The sequence below is a fragment of the Oculina patagonica genome, chromosome 10, assembly GCF_052425735.1.
Source record: "Oculina patagonica isolate OP01 chromosome 10, crgOcupat, whole genome shotgun sequence".
NCBI classification, from domain to species: Eukaryota; Metazoa; Cnidaria; class Anthozoa; order Scleractinia; family Oculinidae; genus Oculina; species Oculina patagonica.
Window position 1 is genome coordinate 18,519,809 of NC_135767.1, and position 23,997 is coordinate 18,543,805.

The 23,997-nt window shown below is 36.3% G+C and overlaps 2 protein-coding genes across 4 annotated transcripts; both read left to right on the forward strand.

Moving 5' to 3' along the window:
• The first annotated feature begins 1,547 nt into the window (after window positions 1–1,547).
• On the forward strand, window positions 1,548–16,471 carry LOC144629202 (uncharacterized). 3 transcript variants are annotated; one of them, XM_078487427.1, is made up of 10 exons: window positions 1,548–2,379; window positions 2,718–2,776; window positions 3,677–3,715; window positions 5,103–5,294; window positions 6,027–6,128; window positions 6,747–6,840; window positions 14,300–14,362; window positions 14,813–14,863; window positions 15,737–15,838; window positions 16,281–16,471. In XM_078487427.1, the coding sequence occupies exons 2-8, from the start codon at window positions 2,723–2,725 to the stop codon at window positions 14,839–14,841; spliced, it is 573 nt and encodes a 190-aa protein (XP_078343553.1). In that variant the 5' UTR covers window positions 1,548–2,379; window positions 2,718–2,722; the 3' UTR covers window positions 14,842–14,863; window positions 15,737–15,838; window positions 16,281–16,471. The 3 variants fall into 3 exon arrangements, with proteins under 3 accessions (XP_078343553.1, XP_078343554.1, XP_078343552.1); XM_078487426.1 differs by lacking the exon at window positions 1,548–2,379 and having other exon boundaries at window positions 2,668–2,776; XM_078487428.1 differs by lacking the exons at window positions 1,548–2,379; window positions 15,737–15,838; window positions 16,281–16,471 and having other exon boundaries at window positions 2,644–2,776; window positions 6,747–6,863; window positions 14,813–14,853.
• Window positions 6,902–23,808, forward strand: LOC144629220 (uncharacterized). The gene is made up of 6 exons (XM_078487452.1): window positions 6,902–6,940; window positions 19,401–19,465; window positions 20,049–20,090; window positions 21,482–21,682; window positions 22,825–22,926; window positions 23,630–23,808. Exons 2-6 carry the CDS (start codon window positions 19,418–19,420, stop codon window positions 23,735–23,737), a joined length of 501 nt encoding a protein of 166 aa, XP_078343578.1. The 5' UTR covers window positions 6,902–6,940; window positions 19,401–19,417; the 3' UTR covers window positions 23,738–23,808.
• Window positions 23,809–23,997: the final 189 nt, after the last annotated feature.

The window sequence follows — 23,997 nt, forward strand, 5'->3', positions numbered from 1 at the left end:
AATGACTCACTACCCTTTGAGAGAAAAATTGAATAAACGTCAACAGCAGAAAGAACAATGCTCCTAGCACCAGAAGCATTAGCAACTGCTACGCTAGAGGACCATTAGAATTACAAGCTTGCGAGAGCGGCTTCACCTGTGACAATTTTTGTACTTTCATGTTTGTGAAGATTTAATATTTAAAGAAAAAAAACCTTCAGCAAAACAAATTTAGCATGAATGACACAATCTTTTGAAAGTATTTTGCATATGCATGATCAGGAAGTTTTACTTTCTTTCAACTTTTTCCGGTTTTTGATCATTAAAAAAAGGAAATATATCACACACGTTTTGGGCATACTTCTCCAAGCACAATCGTTTGGAAATACGACTTATTTCATGTGTTTATTTTTAATTACCACAGATACCAAACTAGTTCAACGGAATTCCGTCCAAAACAAAACTGATATGTTCGCCAATGTTTTAATGTTTTAAATAAAATATTCAACTGTAGAACATTCTATTTTCCTGCTAAATCCTCTCCACTCTCGCAAATTTGCAAGAAGAAAAGGAAAGTGCATCGTCGTTTATTGCGTGAAATTAGGCAGCAAGACCTTGTGAGTTGATGCTTCCTAAGACTCACTTCATATTTTTGCTCTAGCAGTAAATATCGGTCGCGTCTTCAACGAGTCTCGAAAAAAGCGAAATGAAATTAAACGCGCGAAGCTACCGAAACGAAACCGCCGAGATACCCAGAACGGCCAAAACAAGCGAAATAAAACTGAAAAACTCAATTATTTGGGTTTTCTTAGTTGTTTCTGCAGACATGAGGAATTGTTCATTCCTATAAGGAATTGTTGCTATTGTTTGGTTGTTGAATCTATTGTTCTTTTGGGCGAGAATCAATTTATAAACAAGAAAAATGTAAAGAAATAAAGATCAGGAACTGCAGCAAACAATTTCAATTTTAATTTAAAACTTACTAAAATGAAGAAGCATTTTTGAAGATCATTGTATTGCTCAGTCTTCGGAAATTAAATTAAAAATTCACGTCGATGTTCCCTGTTTCTCTGTAACTTTGCTAGACCACAGGCTTCCCAAGCTCAAAAGTCGTCTTTTTGATGTGTTTTTGAGAGCCCTTCGGGCGGCCGACTCTACATACGTGGTGTATGCGATAGCTTGTGTATATAGAGAAATGTATGGGAAGATCACGGATTCTCTAAAATCGGGTAAATAACTATCTATTTTAAAATAAAGTTTACCTTCCTCAAATGTGTCGCTTACTTGTCTCTTGTGCCGAATTTGAAGCCATTCCGGCGCCATTTAGCGAAGTTATTCGAAGTCGTTGTCTCCCTAATAACTTCGCTAAATGGCGTCGGAATGGCTTCAAATTCGGCACAAGAGACATGTGGATGCTACTATACCCTATTTAAGAGAAAAGATATGGAGAAAGTTTTTTTTTGCAACTGAAATAAAGCATTCTTAAAGGGTATCAACCATTTGCAATCTATAGCTGTAAAAGTGGCGTACTGGTTTATGACAACAAAATATTTCTAAGATACCAAACGCTATGGAAAAAAATTCAGGAAGTTTAATTCTTTCAATTCTTTCTTTCACACAAACAGGAAGTTTTACTCTTTCAAATTATTTTGCTCGAACTTCACAACGCGCGGAAAACACTTTCCTCTTGGAAATGCAAACGGGTTGTGGTTAAAATAACGAGCCTTCGGCAGTTCATGTTTCTCTGACGCGCATACAAAAAGGATAATATCTCAGCTGTAAATAAGCCGATGAACACTCTACAACAAGAGTTCCCGGCCTCAAAGTTTAGCCCTTTACAGGATTAAAAACGATTGTTCTTGGTGTTATGTCGGTGAAACAGGCAGAGCTTTTAACACTAGATGATAAGAACACGTTCGAAACGTTTTAGACTGCAAAACAGTCGTTTTTACTCCAAAGTCGTGAAAAAAGCGCTTATCAAAGGTGCGAAGCGCCTACCGTCCCATTATCGCAAATTATCATTATCGCAAACTTTGCCACTGGCTTGATCATGATCTTAACACGCCAGAAAAAAACTTTTATCTTGGAAACACAACAGGATGCGGATTCTTTAATGTGGTTTGATCTTTAGAACGTGAGGAAAACATTTTCATCCTGGAAACACAAACAGGATGAAAATTCTTTTTGATTAGCTCCACCTTCAAAAAGCCAAAAATGAAAATTTCATCCTGGCGACGAAGAGAGGAAGAAAATTGTTCTAGTTGCCTTAACTACCAGCTTACATCGAAAAGAGGTCACCGTGGTATAAAGGGAACTATACTTGGCAGTTTTCTTTAAGAAATTCAATCCTGGTTATTTAGACGAAGTGAAGAATCCGACACAGCCACAGCACATAGAGAGGTACGAATTTTTCCAGACTTGGTGAGTTCCTTGCTTTAAGTAGATATTATATTCTGCAGCGGCAACTCTTCAGATGATAACTGCGCTATAACATTCTTAAAAATGGGGTTGTCTTGTTCTTGTTTTTGTTTTTCTTCTTCTTCTTCTTCTTCTTGTTCTTCTTCTTCTTTTGCTTGCCTCGTCGTTCTTCTTCTTCTTCTTCTTCTTCTTCTTCTTCTTCTTCTTCTTCCTCTTCTTATTGTTCTTCTTCTTCTTCTTCCCATGTTTTTTTTAAATCAATTGAATTACGAACGGTCTTTACAGCAGTTTGTATTCTTTTATTTCTCCCATGCAGGAAGAAGTCATGAAGGTCTTAATTGTTTTCAGTCTTTGTATTGGCGTTGCTCTGGCTTTGGCGGTGAGTTTTTGGAATAGAATATTTTCCATATCTAACTATTTTATTTGAGGATATTAATCTTTTATCGTCCTTGTATTAAATATGAAAAATAAGAAAGTTCTGCTAAAAACCAAGAAAAAAAACCCAGTCGCACATTTTATATTAATTCGATTCTATTTTTTTTCATGAGACTGAAATAACTAACAAAACCCAAAATAAACAGGTACCGAAAAGGATTAATTAGGAACATTAAGATTGAAAATTTTGCTCAAGATGTGAAACTGATGAGGTGATACACTGGTAGTAGTTATTCGAAACAAAAAAAAAAAATAAAATTATTGCCTTGTATACGCTTATTAAGGCGGGATTTTACCTGAAGGACGGTGTTCCAACGCCTATTGTGGGTTTAACGGAGATATCTCGTTCGCGTTTCGAGGAATTTAAAAACGCTTCACTCATCCCATATATCTATGTTTTGCGGTGTTTTGTAAATTTTTGGTTGGTTTTTGGGAATTTTTTGGAGGAGATAGTATTTCTCAAAGGATTAGTAAAATTTAGAGAATCAAGACATATGAGAGATTTATTGTAATTTTAAAATTAGAATTTGAAGTAAAAAAGTGGGACAGACAATATTATAAGAAAACCTCAACGAAATTACATAATTAAAATCAAATTTCACGCTAATCCTGGATTAACTTAATCGTTCTTTGAACAACCGGGCCCTGAAGTGCTAGTGCGTGGGGGTCAACTGTCTGATGGTGTTTCAAATATTTTATGTTTCTTCAATCCCTTCTTTAAACCTCTTAAAACTTCATTCAAATTCATGTTATATCCCCCCTTAAAAAAGTAAGGTAGAATAATTGTTATTTACCAATAAAATCATTTTACAAAGTGAGTGATCATATCACTTTTGTCTTACAGTGTAAAAATCTTGCCGAACTTGAAGCTTGTAACAAACCGGTAAGTTTTAAATTTCTTTTTTGTTCTATGGGCTAAAGATACTTGCATGACGTCATAGTTACATTTTTCTCCCAAAATATTTTCAAGAGAATTGAAACTCCCGATACACTGTTATTTTAACTAAAATTTCGCGAGTGCTTATTTTCGCGATTTTCGCGATTTCAAAATAATCGCGAAATTAACTACACGCGAAGAAAACATTGCGCGAAATTTAAACACGCGAAAATTAATACCATACTATATATCAAAACAATAAAAAATTTGAAATGTTTGGAAATGCAAATATCCACCCTTGAAAATATCTTTCCATCTTGTTTTTGATAAGCACCCTTCCTCTGATTAATGTTTTTTTTTTCAGCTTAAAAATCGGCCAAAACATCTTTAGTATAGTCACCAAAGTTTCCGTTTGCAGTCTCCTTGAAGTTAGATTGAGCCAGATTTTCTTATATTTCGAGTAGTTCCTTAGTCTTTGACGACTGATCCATAAAACGCTGACAAAATCGAGAAATTAAATACACTTTTCCTCTAATCTTTCTTGCAATCGCGAAAATTAATACTCGCGAAATTCGGCTTTCGAAATTTTCGCGACATTAAATACGCGCGAAAATTAGTAAGAGTATGGTATCTCAATTAGAAGTGAGATGATGCAAATTCTTTGCAAAATTAACTCACAGGCTGAAAAGTACATGGAAAAAATAAGTGTATTTTCTAATCAGCGAAATATACCTTTCAGTGACTTTGCAACAACAAAGCCTGTTATCGGGGAGCATTTTAATATGTCATTTATTTGGTCACGTGACTTGGCACCATGTTTTCAAAGGCTGTTTTACCCGAACTGTAATAAAGCTGTTTTTTTTTTAGACATAGACATAGACATAGACATAGACATAGACATAGACATAGACATAGACATAGTTTATTTAACCACGAAGAGCTCAGGAGCCGTAGCTCGTTAAAACGCTCTCGTAAAATAAAAAAGGTCTAAAAATTACAAATAAAAGACGGTTAAAAGGTAAAAAGTGTATATGTACAAAATTGTGATATAAATGTTATTCCAACATCTTTACAGTTTTTGCATTCCTATATTTTTGGATGTTTTCTGACATTCACCAGAGAAAAAGGCTTGTCATGCAGGCAGAGAGTTCGTTACATTCTTTTCACGCTGGGCAGGGAGAGTTCGTTACATTGTTTCCACGCAGGCGGAATGTTCGTTACATTCTTGTCACGCAGGCAGAGTGTTCGTTACACTCTTATCACACAGGCGAAGTGTTCGGGTTTTGTTGATTTCATGCAGCCAGAGTGTTCGTTGCATTTTTGTCACGCATGCAACGTGTTTGCACGCCGGGAAAGATTTCGTTACATTCTTGTCACGCATTTCTCTTTCTAGGAGGGAGACTGTAGCTGTCAAGCTGGCCTGTCATGTGTGCCAACCAAAAAGATCATCTCGGATGGAAAAGTTACCTTCGTCAAACAGTGCATGCCAGAAGATGAACCGATTATTTTTGAATCAATCTACTTCGATAAAGAAAAGCGAGCAGGTCATGCTTTGAGAGCTAAGCGTGGTTTCGGGATAATCACGGTAAATACACCAAATTGAAGAAAGGTTGACCCTGTGAAAAGCATAAACTATGAACGATAAGACCGAATGGGATTCTGGGTAGACAGCATTGGTAAGCTTAGTAATATTCCATAATGTTATGAAAAATCAAGATATTTCTATCTTTGAGAGCTTTAAGAGCTTGATTTATGCAACCTGTCTTATTATAATGTACATTCTTTCACAGACGATGATTGGTTTTTTTTCTAATTCCCCGGTAAACAATTGGGTTGCATCGTTTATGGTTTATGCTCTTCATGGGTCACCGTTTTTACAAATCCAAGACAATATAAATAAATTACCATAATTAGAGAGGAATAAATAAATTACTATATTTAAGGAGGAAGCCACGCACATCAGCTAAAGCTGGTTTTCATGCGGGTCCTTTATCCAGATCGAATTGGAATTTGGAAAAGTTATTTTTCAGGAGGGAGAGAAACCGGAGAACCCGGAGAAAAACCCTCGGAGCACGACAAGAACCAACAACCAAAGCAACGCACATATGACGCTAGGTCAGGGAATCGAACCCAGGCCACATTGGTGAGAGGCGAGCGCTTTCACCACTGCGCCATCCTTGCTCCCCAATATCAAATGATTCTGTTGGTTAGCCTTCCTCACCTACATTTTACTAATGGGAAAAGTGAAGCTGTGCGCAACCAGACAATTGAAGACTTTGGTTTTTTTTAAACAATTTGTTGTTGTTTTATGAACTAGGAATGTTCCTCCGAAGCTGAGTGTGCACGAAACTTTTGCTGTCCGCCATATACCAAGCTGTGCTTACAAAAAATCCTGGAGAACATGGCATGCAACCTCGATGTAAGTACCAACCTTGTTACAATGTTGGCAACAGCCTTGACAGAATGTAGGTAACAGCCTTACTGCAATGTTAGTAACAGTCTTGGTGTAATGATTGTAACATCCTTTGTGTAATGTTGATGACAGCCATGGTGCAATGTCTTGGTTTCAATGTTAGTGACAGCCTTGGTTTAAGTTTGTAACAGTCTTACTGCAATGTTAGTAACTGCCTTATTGCCTTATTGTAATGGTAGAAACGTCCGGTGTAATGTTTGTACAACGTTGATAGCAGACTTGGTTTAATGTCTTGGTGTAATGTTGGTAACAGCCTTGGTTTAATGTTAGAAACTGTGTTGGTGTGATGTTAGTAACAGCGTTGGTGCAATATAAGTAACAGCATTGGCGCAATGTGACTAACAGCATTGGTGCAATGTGACTAACAGCATTGGTGCAATGTGAGTAACAGCGTTGGTGCAATGTGACTAACAGCGTTTGTGCAATGTGAGTAACAGCGTTGGTGCAATGTGAGTAACAGCGTTGGTGCAATGTGAGTAACAGCGTTGGTGCAATGTTAGTAGCAGCGTTGGTGCAATGGGTAGTAACAGCCGTGTTCCTAACGTATTACTGTTTAATTTCTAGGATCTTTATCAGTGTGGTTGCCAGGAAGGACTAGTGTGCAAAAAAACAGCGGACATTATAATCCTCCCTGGAGTCACTGGGTGGAGCTTAAACAGTGCGTAAAAGGCTGAACACAAGGTTCAGTAAACATTACAGATAAAGCAGTTACGTTATCAAGAAAAAAACACTGTAACAAGAAAAGGGTATAATTAAACGTGGGTGTAAAATGTCTGAAAAAAGTCTGGTAAATTATTTAAATTTCTGTCGTGTTCTTTTTTCTGGTATACCTAATTATAGGAATTACCACTTGTGTTAATTAAATAATAAATAAATAAATTAAGGTATTTGAAATTACCGTGACTTAAATTAACGCGAATTGTCGGAAAAATAACTTCCCAATAAAGTAAATTAACGCGAAAGAGAGGGTAATTTTCAAAATAAAAAAAACGCGACGTATATACACAACAGAAACAAGTTTATTTCAACACTAGTAGGCCAACAATTTTAAACGCAAACAATGTTCGTACTTTTCTCAATCGTAGGGGGTTTAGCGAAGGAATCTGACCACTTTGAGCGTCCTTCACAGTATCAGTGATACCGGTAGATTTCCACCCTTATAAAAGAATGATTTTTCTTAGAAGTCAAGAGCGTCTGGGCTGTATCGAGAAATTGGGGCCAAAATAATGGAAATTAAGATCATGTAAATTAACGCTCCACTTATTTAATGGCGCGGAAATTAACGTTAACAAAAATTAACGCGACTTCAATTAATGCGAAATTTTGAAATTCGCGTTAATTTCATGAAGCGTTAATTAATTTCCTATAAAAATGGCACACGGCTTAAGATGGCAAACTTATGAGAGGCTAATGCGAGTTTTAACACCATTTCTACGGATCTATCTCTTTTACGTACTGTTGCTTATTCTGTAAAAGCGTTAACATCGAAGAAGTTATATTTGGTTTCAGCTGACAGTAATGATTTGAGTTACACAAAAACATGACAGATGCAAATATTGACAAATTTGTAAGGCCCCCTATAGAATAAGAAAGCGATAAAGATTTTTCAGTAATCTTATTGTTTTTACACAGAAACGCAAAGCAATGATTCTGCTATGATCCCGCAAGTAGTACTTGCCTTTCTATTTGGCTGTTGTTATTTGATGTGCCAAGAAATCGAAAACAGATTGGTTTCAAAGATACTTAGTAGAAATGAAAAATAGCAAGCTTTGTTAACAAAGAGTTAACTCGAGCGAAAACGCGGAATCCAATATGCAGACAATCGGCATTGTGTTGTAGTTTAGAGCATCATTTGAAAACACGAAAAACGGCAAAGTTGATAAATCTTTATTTATCTGGGAGAAGTCTTCATGCGCGCCGAGTGTTTTTTTTTTTGCATGAGCTCAGAGGACGTTATGTGATAAATCTTTGAGGTCTATGTATTGTTTTTTTTTTAACGGAGATAAACATCTTTAAAGTTGCCTCTGTTGCAGCAATTTCGCAATGTACATTATCGTCCTTTGAAAGTCAAACAAACGTCTCATACTGTGTGAAAACACATGAAAATATTTAACAATTAAAATTGCCTTAACTTGACGTTTGAGATAACATCAAATTTAAGTACCCAGTTTAGCTTCCTATTGGTTTGATCAGTGAACTGAAAAACTCCTCGGGCGATTCGTCTGTCTCGATCGACTGGTTCCTTTGAGGAATTGCGATGTATGACAATATACTTTAAAAGCTGTACACTGTTCGGAAAACACCCAAATAGAATGATGAGTTTCAAGGTACCAAATGTTGGGTTTGTTTCAAGTGTTGCAATTTCAGTTCGCTGGAGCATTATTTTATTAACTATCAGATGTTCGTAGTTAAGTCGCGTGATCCGAATTCGCTTTAAGAAAACGCTGAAGCGTAACATTTATTCATAAATAGTAAAAAGAATATATCAATACTTGCGTTCTTGTTGGTTTAGTGAGGACTAAAGTGGTGGAAAATTTTGATTGCAAAACTCTTCTTACTCTTACCTCGTAGAACATAAACCTAGATTACTTGTTCCCACCTGATATGTCTGCTCTGGAATCAGAGCAAAACAGAAAGGTTTTGGTACTATGGAGGCACACTGAGCTTCCAGGCGCTAAAGGACTAATGTTTGCATGGGATAGATATTGGACTGCGGAGTGCTGAAAAGTGGTACTTGAAAACAATGTTCCACATGCAGATTATATCACGTTCGTCAATGCTCTTGCTGATCATCAACTTATGAAACTAGCGGCGAATTAAAGATAAAATATTGATCGTTGGGTTTGTTCCAAAAATTCACAACTAAAAATGAATGGAGTTAGCACCTTAAGTTGAGTATAAATAAATTTGTTTGCCGGAGTGAAAAATCGATCATTCCAAGTGGGGTGGTAGCCTGCATTCAGAGGTCGTGTTTTTCCTTCATATGACGCAGGATAGGAAGGAATGGGAGACACCCGGACGCAGGATAAGTGGGTCATAAGTGGGTGGATTGTTATCAAAACACAAGAACTGCCAACTTTAAGATAAATAGATCAATAGATAATGGAAAATTACATCAACTTTTCTAAGATTTCCTCACGAGTGCTGACGTCGCTGGCAGCTTTGTGCCATGGAAACATGAAGTGTTAACACAATCGAAGAAAATTTTCTTTTAATGAAAGAATTAACAACTTTGTATGTTAGGACTCTGTGTTCCGGAGAGCAGTTGTGGAAACGCATGAAAACACTAAATAAATTGATCCTGAGTGACCGGTTGTTCGTCCAAGCAGAAAACCTTAAGGGGACGTTTTGAAGAAGACATTACTTCACAACAATTGAATGTCACTTATTAGGGGATTTAAAGGGACTATGTCACGGATTTTACCGGATTTTTGAACAACCAAAATTTATATTTCTGTCGCAGAAACCTAGAAATAATAGTCCATTTTTATTACAAATTGCTATATTAGAGCACGAAACTGTTAACTAGCAGTGGGGGCGCGGAGGAACGGAGTGAAAACGTTAGTCGTTCAAATTTTTCCGCGCGTCTAAAAAATCGATTATAGCCGAGTTGATTTCATTACAAATTAGTTTCTTCCTTTAGATGTTAAGAATTTTTTTTATGGTTAGGTTGCCTCCACTATTAGAAAGTTAGACCAAAAATCTGCGAAATCTCCGTGACATAGTCCCTTTAAGGGCCTCGTACAAGTCATCATTGTATCCACAGGAAACTAATCTTCCGTTCTCGTCCAATTGGATTGTCGTGCTGGGGTTCGTTGTTAGAAAAAGGCATTCCCTTCACTGCTGTTGAATCAATTCAAGAGTCTTGTCGTAAGTTTATCAACAAAAAAATAATAAGGTAAGTAATAGTACGAAATACAACGATGAGAAACATGTTTGTAACAAGCTAAACAACCACCCTTAAAACCCATAGCATGAAAACCAGGATTCAACAACACGAGATATGGATAAATTGCTATAAATATCAATTGCTGCATGTTAAAATACTACACTGTGCAAAAGTACTGAACGTTTAAGGAACCAAACATTATTTGCGGACAGAATCTCGAAAATTGGTACGATTTTTTGTCAACGAAGCTGGAGCCACTTGAGTTCCACAATTTGAACTGAGAAAAACTATTCATCTTAGTCTGTTCTTGGCCTCGGAAAATGCGAACACAGCTTGTGTTTGGAAACAGGGCGCATCAGAGATTTTTAAATGATTGTATGCAATTTGGCTAAAGTATAAATCCACTCCTTTGTAGTTTGGAGCAAAAGTATTTCTGTCATTGTTGTGAACATACTAAAAGCAACTAGCCATTGGTTGTGATACTAAGTTCGGTTGCTTGTTTTATTACTGCACTTTGCGTGTCAAAAGTACATGCCTTTCTCTTTGCTTGTTGTTAACAAAAGTTTATTGGTATGCCAAGAAATCGAAGACAGATTAGTTTTAATAGAAATGCTAATAGCAAGCTTTGTTAACAAAGAGTTAACTCAAGCGAAAACGCGGAATCCAATATGCAGATAATCGGTATTGTGTTGTAGTTAAGAGTATCATTTGAAGACGCGGAATACGGCAAAGGTGAATGATCTGTTTATCTGGGAGTAGACTTTACGTGCGCCGGGTGGTCTTTTGCATTAGCTCAGAGGACATTATAAGCTGAATCTTTGAGGTCTATGTATTTTTTTTTTTTAACGGAGATAGACATCTTTAAAGTTGCCTCTGTTGCAGCAATTTTGCAATGTACATTAGCGTCTTTTGAAAGTCAAACAAACTTCTCATACTGTGTGAAAACACAAGAAAATATTTAACAATTAAAATTGCGTTGACTTGACGTTTGAGATAACATCCAATTTAAGTACCCAGTTTAGCTTCCTGTTGGTGTGATCAGTGGACTGAAAAACTCCTTGGGCGATTCGTCTTTCTCGATCGACTGGTTTCTTCGTAAAACACCCAAATAGAATGATGTAGTTCAGTTTAAGCTAGCAAATTTTGGGTTTCAAATGTTGCAATTTCAAATTTCTGGAGCATTTATTAACTATAAGATGTTTGTAGTTAAGTTAAGTGGCGTGATAGAACCTCGCTTTAAGGGAAAGCTGAAGCATTTTGTTTCTTAATACACTTTTCTGATCATCAACTTTTGAAACTAGCCCGGACTGACCGAGGATAATATTGATCGGTGGGTTTGTTCAAATAAACTCACAACCAAAAAAGAATGGAATTTTAACCAAGCCAGCACTTTCAGTTCAGTACAATATAAATTTGTTTGTCAGAGTGATATGCAGATCATTCCAAGTGGGTGGTGTGTGATCAACGCGCAAGAGCGGCCATCTTTAAGATAAATATATCAATAGAAAATGGAAAAACATATCGGCTTTTAGAGATTTTCTCAAGCTTAAGTGTGCTAACGTCGCTGCCAGTTTCGTGCCAAGGAAACAGCAAGTGCTAACAGACACATTACAAATAATTAAAAACGAAAACAAAATAAAATAAAATAACCATATGTATATGTAAGAACTCTGTTTTCCGGAGAGCGCTAGCAGTTGAAGAAACGCCTGGAAACGCTTCATACCCGCCCATTTTGAATTTATGACTACGTAGTATGAAGAAATCTGAAACTAACAGGTGATTGACTGTAGAATTAAAATTGATCATGAGTGACACTAAGGTGTTCGTCCATGCGGAGAACCTTAAGGGCACATTTTAAAGAAGGCATTATTTCACAATAATAATAATATGTCACTAATAAGGGGATTTAAGGGTGTCGTGCACGTCATCATTGTATCCACAAGAAGCTAATTATCCGTTCTCGTCCAATTGGATTATAGTGCTGTTTCTTTGTTAGAAAAAGGCATTCCCTTCATTGCTGTTGAATCATTTCAAGAGTCTTGTCGTAAGTTCATCAACAAAATAGTAAGGAAACAAGCATAAGGTAAGAGATAGTATAAGATGTAACCTCCCCTGGCCTGACACACACGACGTCAGTTACCATTAGACAACACGAGAAATACATAAATTGCAGCATGTTAAAAAATTTCACTGTGCAAAAGTACTGAGCGTTTAATGAAGCAAACATTATTCGCGGACAAAATCTCGAAAAGTTGTTCGCGTCTTTGTCAACGCTTTCGAAGCCACTCGAGTTCCACAATTTGACCTGAGCAAAACAATTCATCTTAGTCTGGTCTAGGGCTCGAAAAATGCGAACACTACTTGTGTTTGGAAACAGGACGCATCAGAGATTTTTAAATGATTGTCTGCAATTTGACTAAAGTAAAAATCTACTGCTATGTGCTTTGAAGCAAAAGTAATTCTGTCATTGTTGTGAGCTTACTAAAAGCAACTAGCCATTGGTTGTGATACTAAGTTCGGTTGCTTGTTTTACTACTGCACTCTGCGTGCCAGTAGTACATACCTTTCTGTTCGGCTGTTAGAAACAAAAAGTTATTGATATGCCAAGAAATCGAAAACAGATTAGTTTTAAAGATACTTAATAGAAATGATAATAGCAAGCTTTGTTAACAAAGAGTTAACTCAAGCGAAAACGCGGAATCCATTATGCAGATAATCGGCATTGTGTTGTAGTTTAGAGCATCATTTGAAAACACGAAAACGGCAAAGTTGATATAAATGAAAGTTGATATATAGATCTGTATATTTATCTGGGAGAAGTCATCACGCGCGCCGAGTGGTTCTTTTGCATCAGCTCAGAGGACATTATAAGATAACTCTTTGAGGTCTATGTATTGTTTTTTTTTTTAACGGAGATAGACATCTTTAAAGTTGCCTCTGTAGCAACAATTTTGCAATGTACATTATCGTCTTTTGAAAGTCAAGCAAACCTCTTATACTGTGTGAAAACACATGAAAGTATATTTAACAATAAAAATTGCCTTGACTTGACGTTTGAGATAACATCAAATTGAAGCACCCAGTTTAGCTTCCTATTGGTGCGATCAGTGGACTGAAAAACTCCTCGGGCGATTCGTCTTTCTCGTTCGACTGGTTCCTTTGAGGAATTGCGATGTATGACAATACTTTTAAAGCTGTACACCGTTCGGAAAACACCCAAATAGAATGATGTAGTTTCAAGGTACCAAATGTTGGGTTTGTTTCAAGTGTTGCAATTTGAAATCTCTGAATCATTTATTAACTATCAAATGTTCGTAGTAAAGTCGTGTGATCGAAACAAGCAAACGAGATTAACTTTGAAAACTGTTCAGTCCAACAGTATTTCAAAAACACATACTGCAATCCGTTTCAATCTTCTTCACTTTTGGCCATCAGTACCTTCTTTTGTATTTGCTGTGTTATTGAAATATACCGTCACTGTTTTACGTGTCTATTTTTCTCTGTGACATTTTTTTATGTGAAAAATTTTATTTACTCGCGTAGATGAGGAAAATTGGAATTTTTTTACTGGCAATTTTCTTTTTGTTGAGAAGCTGTCGTGTTAGCTTTTATTTGACAAATAGTACTGAGTTGTCACATATGAAAAAAAAATGCTCGCGTAAACGACTCGTCACATAAGATGTGGTAAATACCTAAGGCGACGTACGCTGCCGAGAACGTACGCTGCCTAGCTGGCACCAAGGATTTTTTACGCAACATTCGAAATTTAACGTTTTAAATTGTAATTTTTATTTTTTAGGACTTTTTATAGCGATGTTTATCTATCAAGGATGTTTTAATTTTCTATATTTTTAATGATAATTATATTATTTATAGTAGTTAGTATTTTTATATTGTATATATTTTAATTAATTTAGATTTTAAGTTTTTAATTTCGTGAAATAACTGTAAACTAGCCGTAAAGCTAAGCTTATTTCACGTTAATAAAGTATCTTATCTTATCTATCTTAAATATTGCGATTGCATTGCATATTACGTATGTGTTTTTGCGTATCTCTACTGTCCATAGTCATTACTGGCTCACTAAACTTTGAATTGTTAACAGATAATTGTTGTGCCATCTACAAGATCAAATATATTTGTCACATCAAAATTGCCCGTGTCAACCCGGTTTTACGTACGGTATTTACATCAGTTTAATTTGTATTCTTCCATTTCTTCCATGCAGGAAGAAGTCATGAAGGTCTTAATTGTTTTCTGTCTTTGCATTGGCGTTGCTCTTGCTTTGCCGGTGAGTTTATAAAATATATTTTAAATTTTCCATATTTAGCTATTTTATTTTTTGATATTACAACTTTTAAAATTACATATCTGCCTTACAAGGCTGTGTTAACTTTTCTTTAACGAGAACAATCGTACTTGTTATTAAAAGGGAGTATTAACAACAATTGTTATGATGTGATGTTCTTCTCTTTAATTAACATCTAATTCGTTTTGTTAAGGAATACGAACGAAAAGACGTTTTCGAGTTGACTTCGTAACCTGGTTTTCCTTCTTAGCAGCCCGGCCTTCAAGTGTTCATTCTTTTTTTTGCCCGACCGATCCACCCACCATCACAAGAGACGGGGCGATGGCAAACGAAACATTTAATTGGGATGGCCAAAGCATGACATAAATAATTTTTATTTTCATTTTATATTTTATTTCATGTACCAATACAACCATCTACTTGGATAAAAAGAAGCGAGCAGGTCCTGCTTTGAAAGCTAGGCGCGGTACCGGGATGTATACGGTAAATACACCAATTAAATTGAAGAATATCGTTGACCCTGTGAAAAGCATAAACTATGAAAGATAAGAATAAATGGGATTCTGGGTAGACAGCGTGGGTAAGCTTGGTAATATTGCATTTTCGAAAAATCAAGATATTTCTTTCTTTGAGAGTTTAAGATTTATGCAACCTGTCTAGTTTTATAATGTTCATTCTTTCAAAGACGATTTTTTCTAATTTACCGGAAAACATTTAGGCTTATCGTTTATGGTTTATGATTTTCATTGGTTAACGTTTCCTCAATCAGGTGTATACAGATACAAGACAATAAACATCAAATGATTCAGTTGCCTCCCCTACCTGCATTTTACTCACCCAATGAGCTGAATTTTTTGTTGTTGTTTTGCATATTTATATAAGAATGGCAAAAGTGAAGATGCACGCGGCCAAACAGCTTTTAAGGTCGTTCCATCGAAATCAAACTGACAATAGATTTTCGATTTTCGTTGTTTATTCTAAGAGAACTTTATTTTTGAAACAAAAAGGGGTCCTAGTATTTGTTTAGGAGTAGGGAGACCTAGAATAACCATATAATTAATTACAATATCAGCAATTATATTTATCACGAGTATTGGCTAAGTTCACCTTTCCATTTTTTATTTATTTTTCTAAGATAGAAATTTGTTCATATTCATTTTATAGAAAGAAATTGCTAGACTCAGAAAAATATATGAAAACAAAAAATGAAAGGTCCTTGTCGTCCGTAAACCTCAGCCGCCAATTTTCTTAATGCGCGCGCGCTAATCACACATAAAATTATGCGCAGTACGGGATGTGCAATGCAATACTGAGGAATTATTTTAACAATTTGTTTTTGTTTTAATTATAAACTAGAAATGTTCCACCGATGGTGAGTGCGCGGGGAACTTTTGCTGTCCGCCATATGCCAAGCAGTGCTTACCAAAAATCAAAGAGAACGACTCGTGCAACATCAATGTAAGTACCAGCCTTGTTACAATGTTAGTAACAGCATTGATAGAATGTAATAACAGCCTCACTGCAATGAAAGTGACAACGTTGTAACACCCTTTTTACAATGTTGGAAACTGCTTACTGCCATACAGTAATGATAGTAGTCCGGTGTGATTTTAGTAACATCCTTTGAGCAATGTTGGTAACAGACTTTGTAATGTTTTTTTTTTTTTTGCGAAATTAAGTGAGAATCAGGTAGTATATTCACCATACAATACTAGAAAACAGCAATTCTACTTTTACATCGGAAAGTACTTTTGCAATCATGTACAGGTTGTGTGATAGGAAATAGCGTTACAGTGGTAACGCTTCGGTAACGCAATACACTACAGTATGTGAGTAACAGCACTGCGATGTAAATATTAGTAAGAGCCTTGTTCCTAACGTATTACTGTTTAATTTCTAGGAAAATTATAGCTGTGGTTGCCAGGACGGGCTCGTCTGCAAAAAGACAGGAGAAGTTGAGATCACTCCGGGAGTCACTGCGGAGATTAAACAGTGCTTAAAGAACTGAACACAAGGTTCAGTTAACATTACAGATCAAGTAGTTAGGTGATCAAGACAAAATACTGGAACAAAAAAAAGAGAATAAAAAAGAGGATGTAAAACTCTAGGAATGGTCCGATTTATCGTTTAAGGTGCAGTCTGCGTTGAAAAGCTGGAGCTTATCCTAGTCCACGTAACATACAGTAAGCGACAAGGAGTATTTCTACTCCTACTGGAGTCCATCGCAGGGTTTTCCCCCAGCATTATGTCGCCGGTACCGTTTATCCATCAAGGTAGCGAGAGACATTGTGAGAGTAGTGTCTTGCTCGAGAACACAACATAATAACCCCGGCCAGGGCTCGGCATAAACTGAATATGAGGGCGGCCTTTTTCGCTGGTATATTTGCATGTACAGGGCCCGCGCAGCAAGTTTTGGAGTGGGGGGGGGGGGGGGGGGGGAAGAGGTACGCGTGAGCGAAATTAGCAGGGGGTATATATTTGTAAATTTTGATGTTAATTCCTGGAGAAATGGCGAGAAATGCATTTAAAAATAGCAAACTGAATTTATTTCCATAAAGAAACGTTGCTCAACAAAACTTGCGATGGCACCGTCATTGCTCACAATTTTTAACAACAACCTTTATTACCAGAAAAAGTATCTACATACAATGCTATGAAAAAGAAAAAAGAAAAAAGAAAAAAAATATATATATATAATTAAAACAGAAGATGGTTATAACACTCAGAAAAACTAAAAAGCTTATCGAGCTGAACGTAGTTAAATTACATTAATACTAAGGAGGTGGTTGGCAATAAAGCAAAGGAAGAAAAAAAAAGCGGTTAATGAAAAACGTTAAAGCTAACACAAACATTCTATAGCAAAAAAATATATAAAAGCTAAATAAGGAATAATACACACCGCTGAATTATTACGTGAAATTTTCGCGCCACTTTAATTTCGCTAATTTTGCGATTCTAAAAAAGTCGCGAAATTAAAGTGACGCGAACAATAAGTGTCGCGAACATAACATGGCGCGAATATTTAGTGACTCGCATATGTTAGTAATGGATGTTGTCGTCAATTGACTCACTTGTAGACATTGTGAGAACTGCTCTGTTGTTGAACGCGGCTGTTCCTTTGATGAAGTCGTTTTATATAATTCAAAAGCATGTCAAAATATATTGCCAAGAAAATGTAAATTGTGTCTCACTCAAAAACGCGAAATTAAAGTGATTCAAAATACAAAATTTTCGCAAAATCGTCTTCTGGTACCTTAAGGTTACTATTGTTAGCGGCTACTAATTTTAGCGATTTTAGCGAGTTGGGCCAAAATCGCTAAATTTAATACTCGCTAAAATTGTCTCAGTCAAATTTAATACGAGTTAATTTAATACCCCCTCCCGCCAGAAGAACAGAAAATTAAATACAGTGATCCTTTTCAACTATATGACAACGTCAGAAGGTAGGGCAACTATGAGGGCAACAGATACGAAAGGTTAGGAGAGAGCTGGGATCGCCGGCACCGTGGAAAATATGTCTGATTTCTCTGACGAGGACGACTTTCTAACATTTGCAATTCACTTTGTTCTTTCTGACAATGGTAATGTTCGTTCAATTTTAAGTGACTTTGTTCTATTACTGAACATTTATTTCCATCTTAGCTATATATTATTTTTTTTTTAATTTTCGGAAAATCGCTAAATTTAATAGTCGCTAAATCTTGCTCATAAAAAATCGCTAAAATTAGTAGTCGCTAAAAATAGTAACCTTAAGGTATATACAATGTCATCCGTCTTTCAATATCGGGTCCTCTCTTTTTTATTTCAAAGATTAAAGTTTCTTACTTTGTACAACCTATAGGAAAAGTTTGAATAAATATATACTGTCCTTTCTATTTCGATGAAATAACCATAATCTTCCTCACTTCTCTCCACTCCTGTCTAGCCTCTCAGTATATTTATTAATTATGGTTAGCGGTTGATTGCCCTTACCTTCGCTGGCAATGCACATTTCTAATAAAATTTTTGTGAAAATCAGTATTTGTATTGGGTCATTAAGAACTTAATAAGCTGGCTTTGTGTCAAGTTTAAAATAGCAATTTTTCTTTCAATTGTTTGTACTGCCTTTCCAAACAGAGGACAGCGCATCTTTTAGTCTTGTGGGAAAATTGGAGCATAAATTGAGCATAAACCAGATTTATGCAAACATAAATGTGTTCTGCTAAAGGTTTTGAACCCAATAACTGTGTGATTCCCATCAGAGTAACATCTGTTGAAAGCAAATCGGCGTTCTATGTAGTTTGACGGCTGTAACAACTAGAAACAGATTTGAAATTACTTCTTGTGGTTAACGTAAACATAAGAGGTCCATTTTTATGAGTCAAATAAATCTATGCCGGAGTCCTTGAGTGAAAGTTATTTTTACACAAAATAGGTTATTTATCATCTATTGAAACACAGTATGCCTACCCTTTTATTTTTGAGTGGACAGAAAAAAGCAAAGTTAGCAGAATTCCTAATGTATGTTCAGTTCATTAACATGATGCCTATTACGAAAGGGTATTCCAAAAAGGTTATTGAATTCTAGGTTATTGTTGCAACTACCATACAATAAAGATCATTTTTCTGAAACTTTCACCTCTCGACTTTGTAAAAATTAAAAAAACTAAAATGTCATCAAATTTTGAATCGACCTGAAGAAGACCAGCAAAACTGGTTGAAACGTCGATTTTAAAATAGAAAAATCTCGGAAACAGTTCAAAATTTTAATTTTTTTTGATATGATAACACTTTAATTTTTATTGTTGCACTTGTTTGTTTTCTTAATAACTTTAGCCTTGCATAACGCAGTTGAGCTAACTTCATTTTACAGAATTATTTTTCGTACGGATATGCTACTTAACAGTTCTCCCAGTGATGTTCGGTTGACATCAAAGCCCAACCCAATAAAAACAGCTTCAAAGGGCTCATTTCACTATAAATCGGTTTTCACGAGTGTTCAGTCCTCACAGCATTTGGTAAGCTTATTTCTTTATTTCAGTCTTCAAGTCAGAAGTCATGAAAGTTTTTATCGTTTTGAGTATCTTTGTTGGTCTTTCTTGGGCGGTGAGTTTTTGGATTATCAATGTATTTTCCATTTATTTAACCATTTTTATTTTGTGAACATGAAGAATAATAGTTTTTTTTATCATATCAACCTTAAAATGTTGACTTCATTTTCTCTTCGGGGAAAATTTTGGTTATGTTCTTTGTTAGAAAAATACCGTAAAAATAATAAATACTACTAAAAAATAAACCAGTCGATTTATACATTAAGTTGTTATGATGCTTAGCCATGAAATTAAGATATAACTCATTTTCAAGGAAAATCGTGCAATTTTATTACCGTAACGGTAAAAGAACTTCTAAATAGTTACTATAATAGCCCAAAAAATGAAAAATAAAAATGGTAAAAATCGTGAGAATTGGAAAGATTTAAGAAGATTACGAAAAGACGAAAGTCTAGAAAATAATTTTACCCAAGATGTGAAACCGGCGAGGAAGCAGGCTCACTTATTTTCACGTTAACACTTACTCGTATCAACCAGTTGAATAACTATATTGTGTTTTATAAAACATTTATTAACACAAGCTTTCTTTTAGAGTATCGAACTATAGAGATTATTTTTTCCTCGATTTTGTTTTACAGGGATGTGAAAATCTTGCCAAGCTTGAAGCTTGTAACAGGCCGGTAAGTGGAACTTAGATAGCCGAGAAAATTTTTTACCTTCTTTGGAGATTTGGACGGATATTTTCTTAAAATTATATCATTGGCTAACAAAAATACTAAACAAAAAATAGAAATTTACCCCCCCTTTGGCGCCTCATCGTCGTTTCAATTGCTTTTCTGCCTTTTTTTTTTTTTTTCCTTTTTATATTTCCTTTTATTTTTTTTTTTTATTAAAAAAAAAAAATTTCCTATTATATAAAAAAAAAAACACAGTGACATCCCTCTTGAAAAACAAAACTCGTTCAACTTGGGAAGGCTAAACTGTTCGCGTTCGCGCTGACGCGCGGAAACAACTGAAAAGTTTAGCGTTTATTTTTCAAATTGCAATCCATTTCCACCCGCGCCATCCGCAGCCAAAGACGCTCGTTAACATTTTACAGTCAAACCAGATTTTCTTTTGATGGGAACTTTGCAATGTTGCGGCGCAATGTTCCAATATTGACTGACATTTTGCTCGTCGCAACTTGCAACTTTCAAGTCAAATTTGCCTGTGCAAGTTGCTAAGTTCCGGTTTTCATTTTGCCGTATAAAACGAGGTTATACCACCTTTGTTTCAAAGAAACAGAAAAAAAGTGCCCCCTATTCGAATGTTTATCAACAGAATGCGATAAAAATAAGCGATAGGTTTAGTTTACATTGCAAAGCTAGGAAATTACGCTTCAAAATTACAAACGTAAGCCGTAACTTGAGGAGCAAATTTGAATTTGCAGGTGCAATTCCAAGTTTGGCGATTTCAACTAATCCTGCAGCTAATTTCTCGCAGCCTGTTGATAAGCAGTCGACCATACGGCAATTATTTCATCCTTCTTTGAAACAGAGGTGGAATTATTATGTTTCATACGGGAAAACTGAAAAACGGAACTTGGAAACTTGCTCAGGCAAATTTGAATTGAAAGTTGCAAGTTGCGGCGAGCAAACTGTCAGTCAATATTGGAACATTGCGCCGCAACATTGCAAAGTTTCCATCAAAATAGCATTCGGTTTGATTGTAAGTGCTCTTATATACTATTTTTTTAAAAATAAAAATGGACCATTATTTTTAGGTATCCTATGGCTGTTCAAAAATCTGTTGAAATCCAGTTCAAAGCCCCTTTTAAATTAAGGATTTATTTAAAGCCTACTCCGGCATTGGCCCGTTCCCAGAAAATTTTTTATATAGAGTGTTTGTTACATTCTTATTGCGTAGCAAGAGTTTTTGTTGCATTGTGGTCACGCTGGCAGAGTGTTCGTTGCATTGTTGTCACGCAGCCAAATTGTTTGTTAAGGTCTCGTCACGCAAGCAAGCGTTTGTTAAATTGTTGTCACACAGGCTGACTGTTCGTAACGTTTTCGTCACGTATTCCTCTTTCTAGGAGGGAGACTGTAGCTGTGAAGCTGGCCTGACTTGTGTACTGACCAAAAAGGTGATTTTGGATAAGGATGGAAGCACTAAACTCATTAAGCAGTGCATGCCAGATGGTGAAGAAATTGATGTGGAAACAGTCGACCTTGATAACGAGGAGCAGGAAGCAGACAGCTCAGCCGTCAGAGCTAAACGCTTTCTTTTTTCTAAGGTAAGTAATTTATTCATATTTAAGAAATCAAAGAAATCCTGTAATTTTTAAGGTCCCCCTCTCCGAGCTCCGAGGAAAAGGGGAGGGGGGGGGGGTTAGAAGTCTCACCGACCACCCACCAGCCGAAATACAAAAGCCAAAACGTAGGAGTTGTTCAAGGCGATAGCCGAGGACAACTTTGCTTCTTAAGATGTTCGCGCTAATTGTTTATGCGCATCCTTACTGCGGACGTAATTCATGTCGCAACGTCACGCCACGTCATGCATCGAGCGCGCGCGTTGAAGAAATTTTCTAAGCACATATAGGGCTGGTAGTCGTCGCGTTAACTTTGCTTGCAATTAACTCTCTTAGATGCTCGGTGACCCCCACATTTTTTTTAAACGGATCACTTTTGTTGACGATTATCTACGTTTTGCGAAAAAATGAAAAAAATCTAGCGATTAAAAGTTCGAATTTTTTTTGTCTCACGTACGTTCGAATGCCTCTTTTTGAGCTTTTCGTTTTGCTGTACGACGGTCTCAAATACCGCTTTCAGGGTTAAGTCTTACAAAAGGTTTGCAATACTCGAATTTTTTTTTACGCAACAGACCCACTTCTTAAAATATGACTAAGATCATTTGCCTCTCTTTTCTCATCTTCGATATTTTTAACTATAAATCCTGTACACCATGTTGAATTGCGTGCGCCAATTTTTCAGAATCAGGTAGTTTTCCACACGCTTTATCTCTGAAACGAAGTCGGTGACCCCCACATCTTTTTTGCATTTCTGAAACAATTACCTGGAGTACAAGAACCATCCCCCATCGTCGTGGGGGGGGGGGGGGGGGTTTATTAACTTATTATCTGACTGCTGTAAAAAATTTAAAAAAATCTATCGACTAGAACATTTTCGCGCGAACGTCCTTAAGTGCTCTCCAAACCTTCCTGCGTGCATCGTAACGCGATAGTTCACAGCTAAGAGCATGAATCAATTGTTTTTTACAAGGCGTGTGAAAATGTACATTAGAACCAGTGTCGCTAGTAATCAGTAGAAATCCTTTAGGTTTTAAATATTTTTATTGGCATTTGTTTATAAGAATGCCTAAAGGTAGCTTTTTGTTCTGACAATTTGTTATTGTTGTTGTTTTTTATTAATTTAACAGAGGTGTTCAACCCAGGAGGACTGCGGATCGGACAAATGCTGTGCGGGCGTTGTCAAGCGGTGTCTACCAAAAATCCGGGAGAACGGCTCGTGCAATTTCAGTGTAAGTAACAGCATTGGTACAATATTGGCAACAGCCTTGGTGTTATGTTAGTATCAACCTTGATACAATGTTAGTTAGGGTAGTCAAGCGCTTAGTCAAGGCAGTTTGCGGTTGTCAAGCGGTGTCTGCCAAAAATCCGAGAGAACGGCTCGTGCTTTAGCGTAAGTAACAGCATTGGTACATTATTGGCAACAGCCTTAGTATAATGTTATAATAGCCTTGGTGTAATGCTCTTCACAGCCTTGATACCATATTAGTAATAGCATTGAAGTAATGTAGGGAACAATCCTGGTGTTATCTTTGTAACATCATTGGCGCAATGCTCCGGACAGCCTTGGTACAATATTAATAACAGCAATGACGTAATCTTATACGGACTTTTAATGTAATCTTAGCGAGAGTCCTGGTGTCATGTTGATAGCATTCTTGGTGCAATGTTGGTAACAGCATTGAGACAATATTAATAAGGGTTTTTAGTGTATTACTAACAGCATTGGCGCAATGCTCGTAACAGCCTTGATACAATGTTAGTAACGGGTGCGATGAAGATCACAAACGAGCTTTGATGATGTAATTTTAATAAAAAAACTGTAACAGACAGTTTTGTAAGAGCCTTGTGTAATAACTCTAGTGGACATTTTTTCTGTTGTAACTTTCTACGAGTTGTTGCTTACGTATTGTTTTTTTTTTTGTTTTACTCTAGTCTTTACATAAGTGTGGTTGCGCGGACGGTCTAGTGTGCGAAAAGACAACAGACATTTCCATCCTGCCAGGAATCAAGTTTGCTCTTAAACAGTGCGTAAGGATGTGAACATGCAATTTGACTTTAAACATGACATAATTAGATTTGAGGAGACAAAACACTGTAATAAGCATGTAGCAAAATAAAATGAAAATCCAAAGCAAGTGTGGTCTGTTGTTTTAATAACCTTATGTTTAAAAGTTGATGTGAGTTTTACCGCAAGATAAGTAAGCTTCATTTCTGACCTCTGCTAGTGCAAATTATGTAGATGCAAAAACGGACGAAGTTATATATGATTTCAGCTTGAAATCCAGGGGGAGTAACAATGA

Excerpts from the sequence above, each read along its gene's own strand:
- LOC144629202 (XM_078487426.1), top strand. The coding sequence starts at position 2,708 with ATGCAGGAAGAAGTCATGAAGGTCTTAATTGTTTTCAGTCTTTGTATT. Across the intron at positions 5,295-6,026 it reads GTGGTTTCGGGATAATCACG|GAATGTTCCTCCGAAGCTGA; the intron begins GTAAATACACCA and ends TTTATGAACTAG. Across the intron at positions 6,129-6,746 it reads ACATGGCATGCAACCTCGAT|GATCTTTATCAGTGTGGTTG; the intron begins GTAAGTACCAAC and ends TTTAATTTCTAG.
- LOC144629220 (XM_078487452.1), top strand. The coding sequence starts at position 19,418 with ATGAAAGTTTTTATCGTTTTGAGTATCTTTGTTGGTCTTTCTTGGGCG. Across the intron at positions 21,683-22,824 it reads AACGCTTTCTTTTTTCTAAG|AGGTGTTCAACCCAGGAGGA; the intron begins GTAAGTAATTTA and ends TTAATTTAACAG. Across the intron at positions 22,927-23,629 it reads ACGGCTCGTGCAATTTCAGT|TCTTTACATAAGTGTGGTTG; the intron begins GTAAGTAACAGC and ends GTTTTACTCTAG.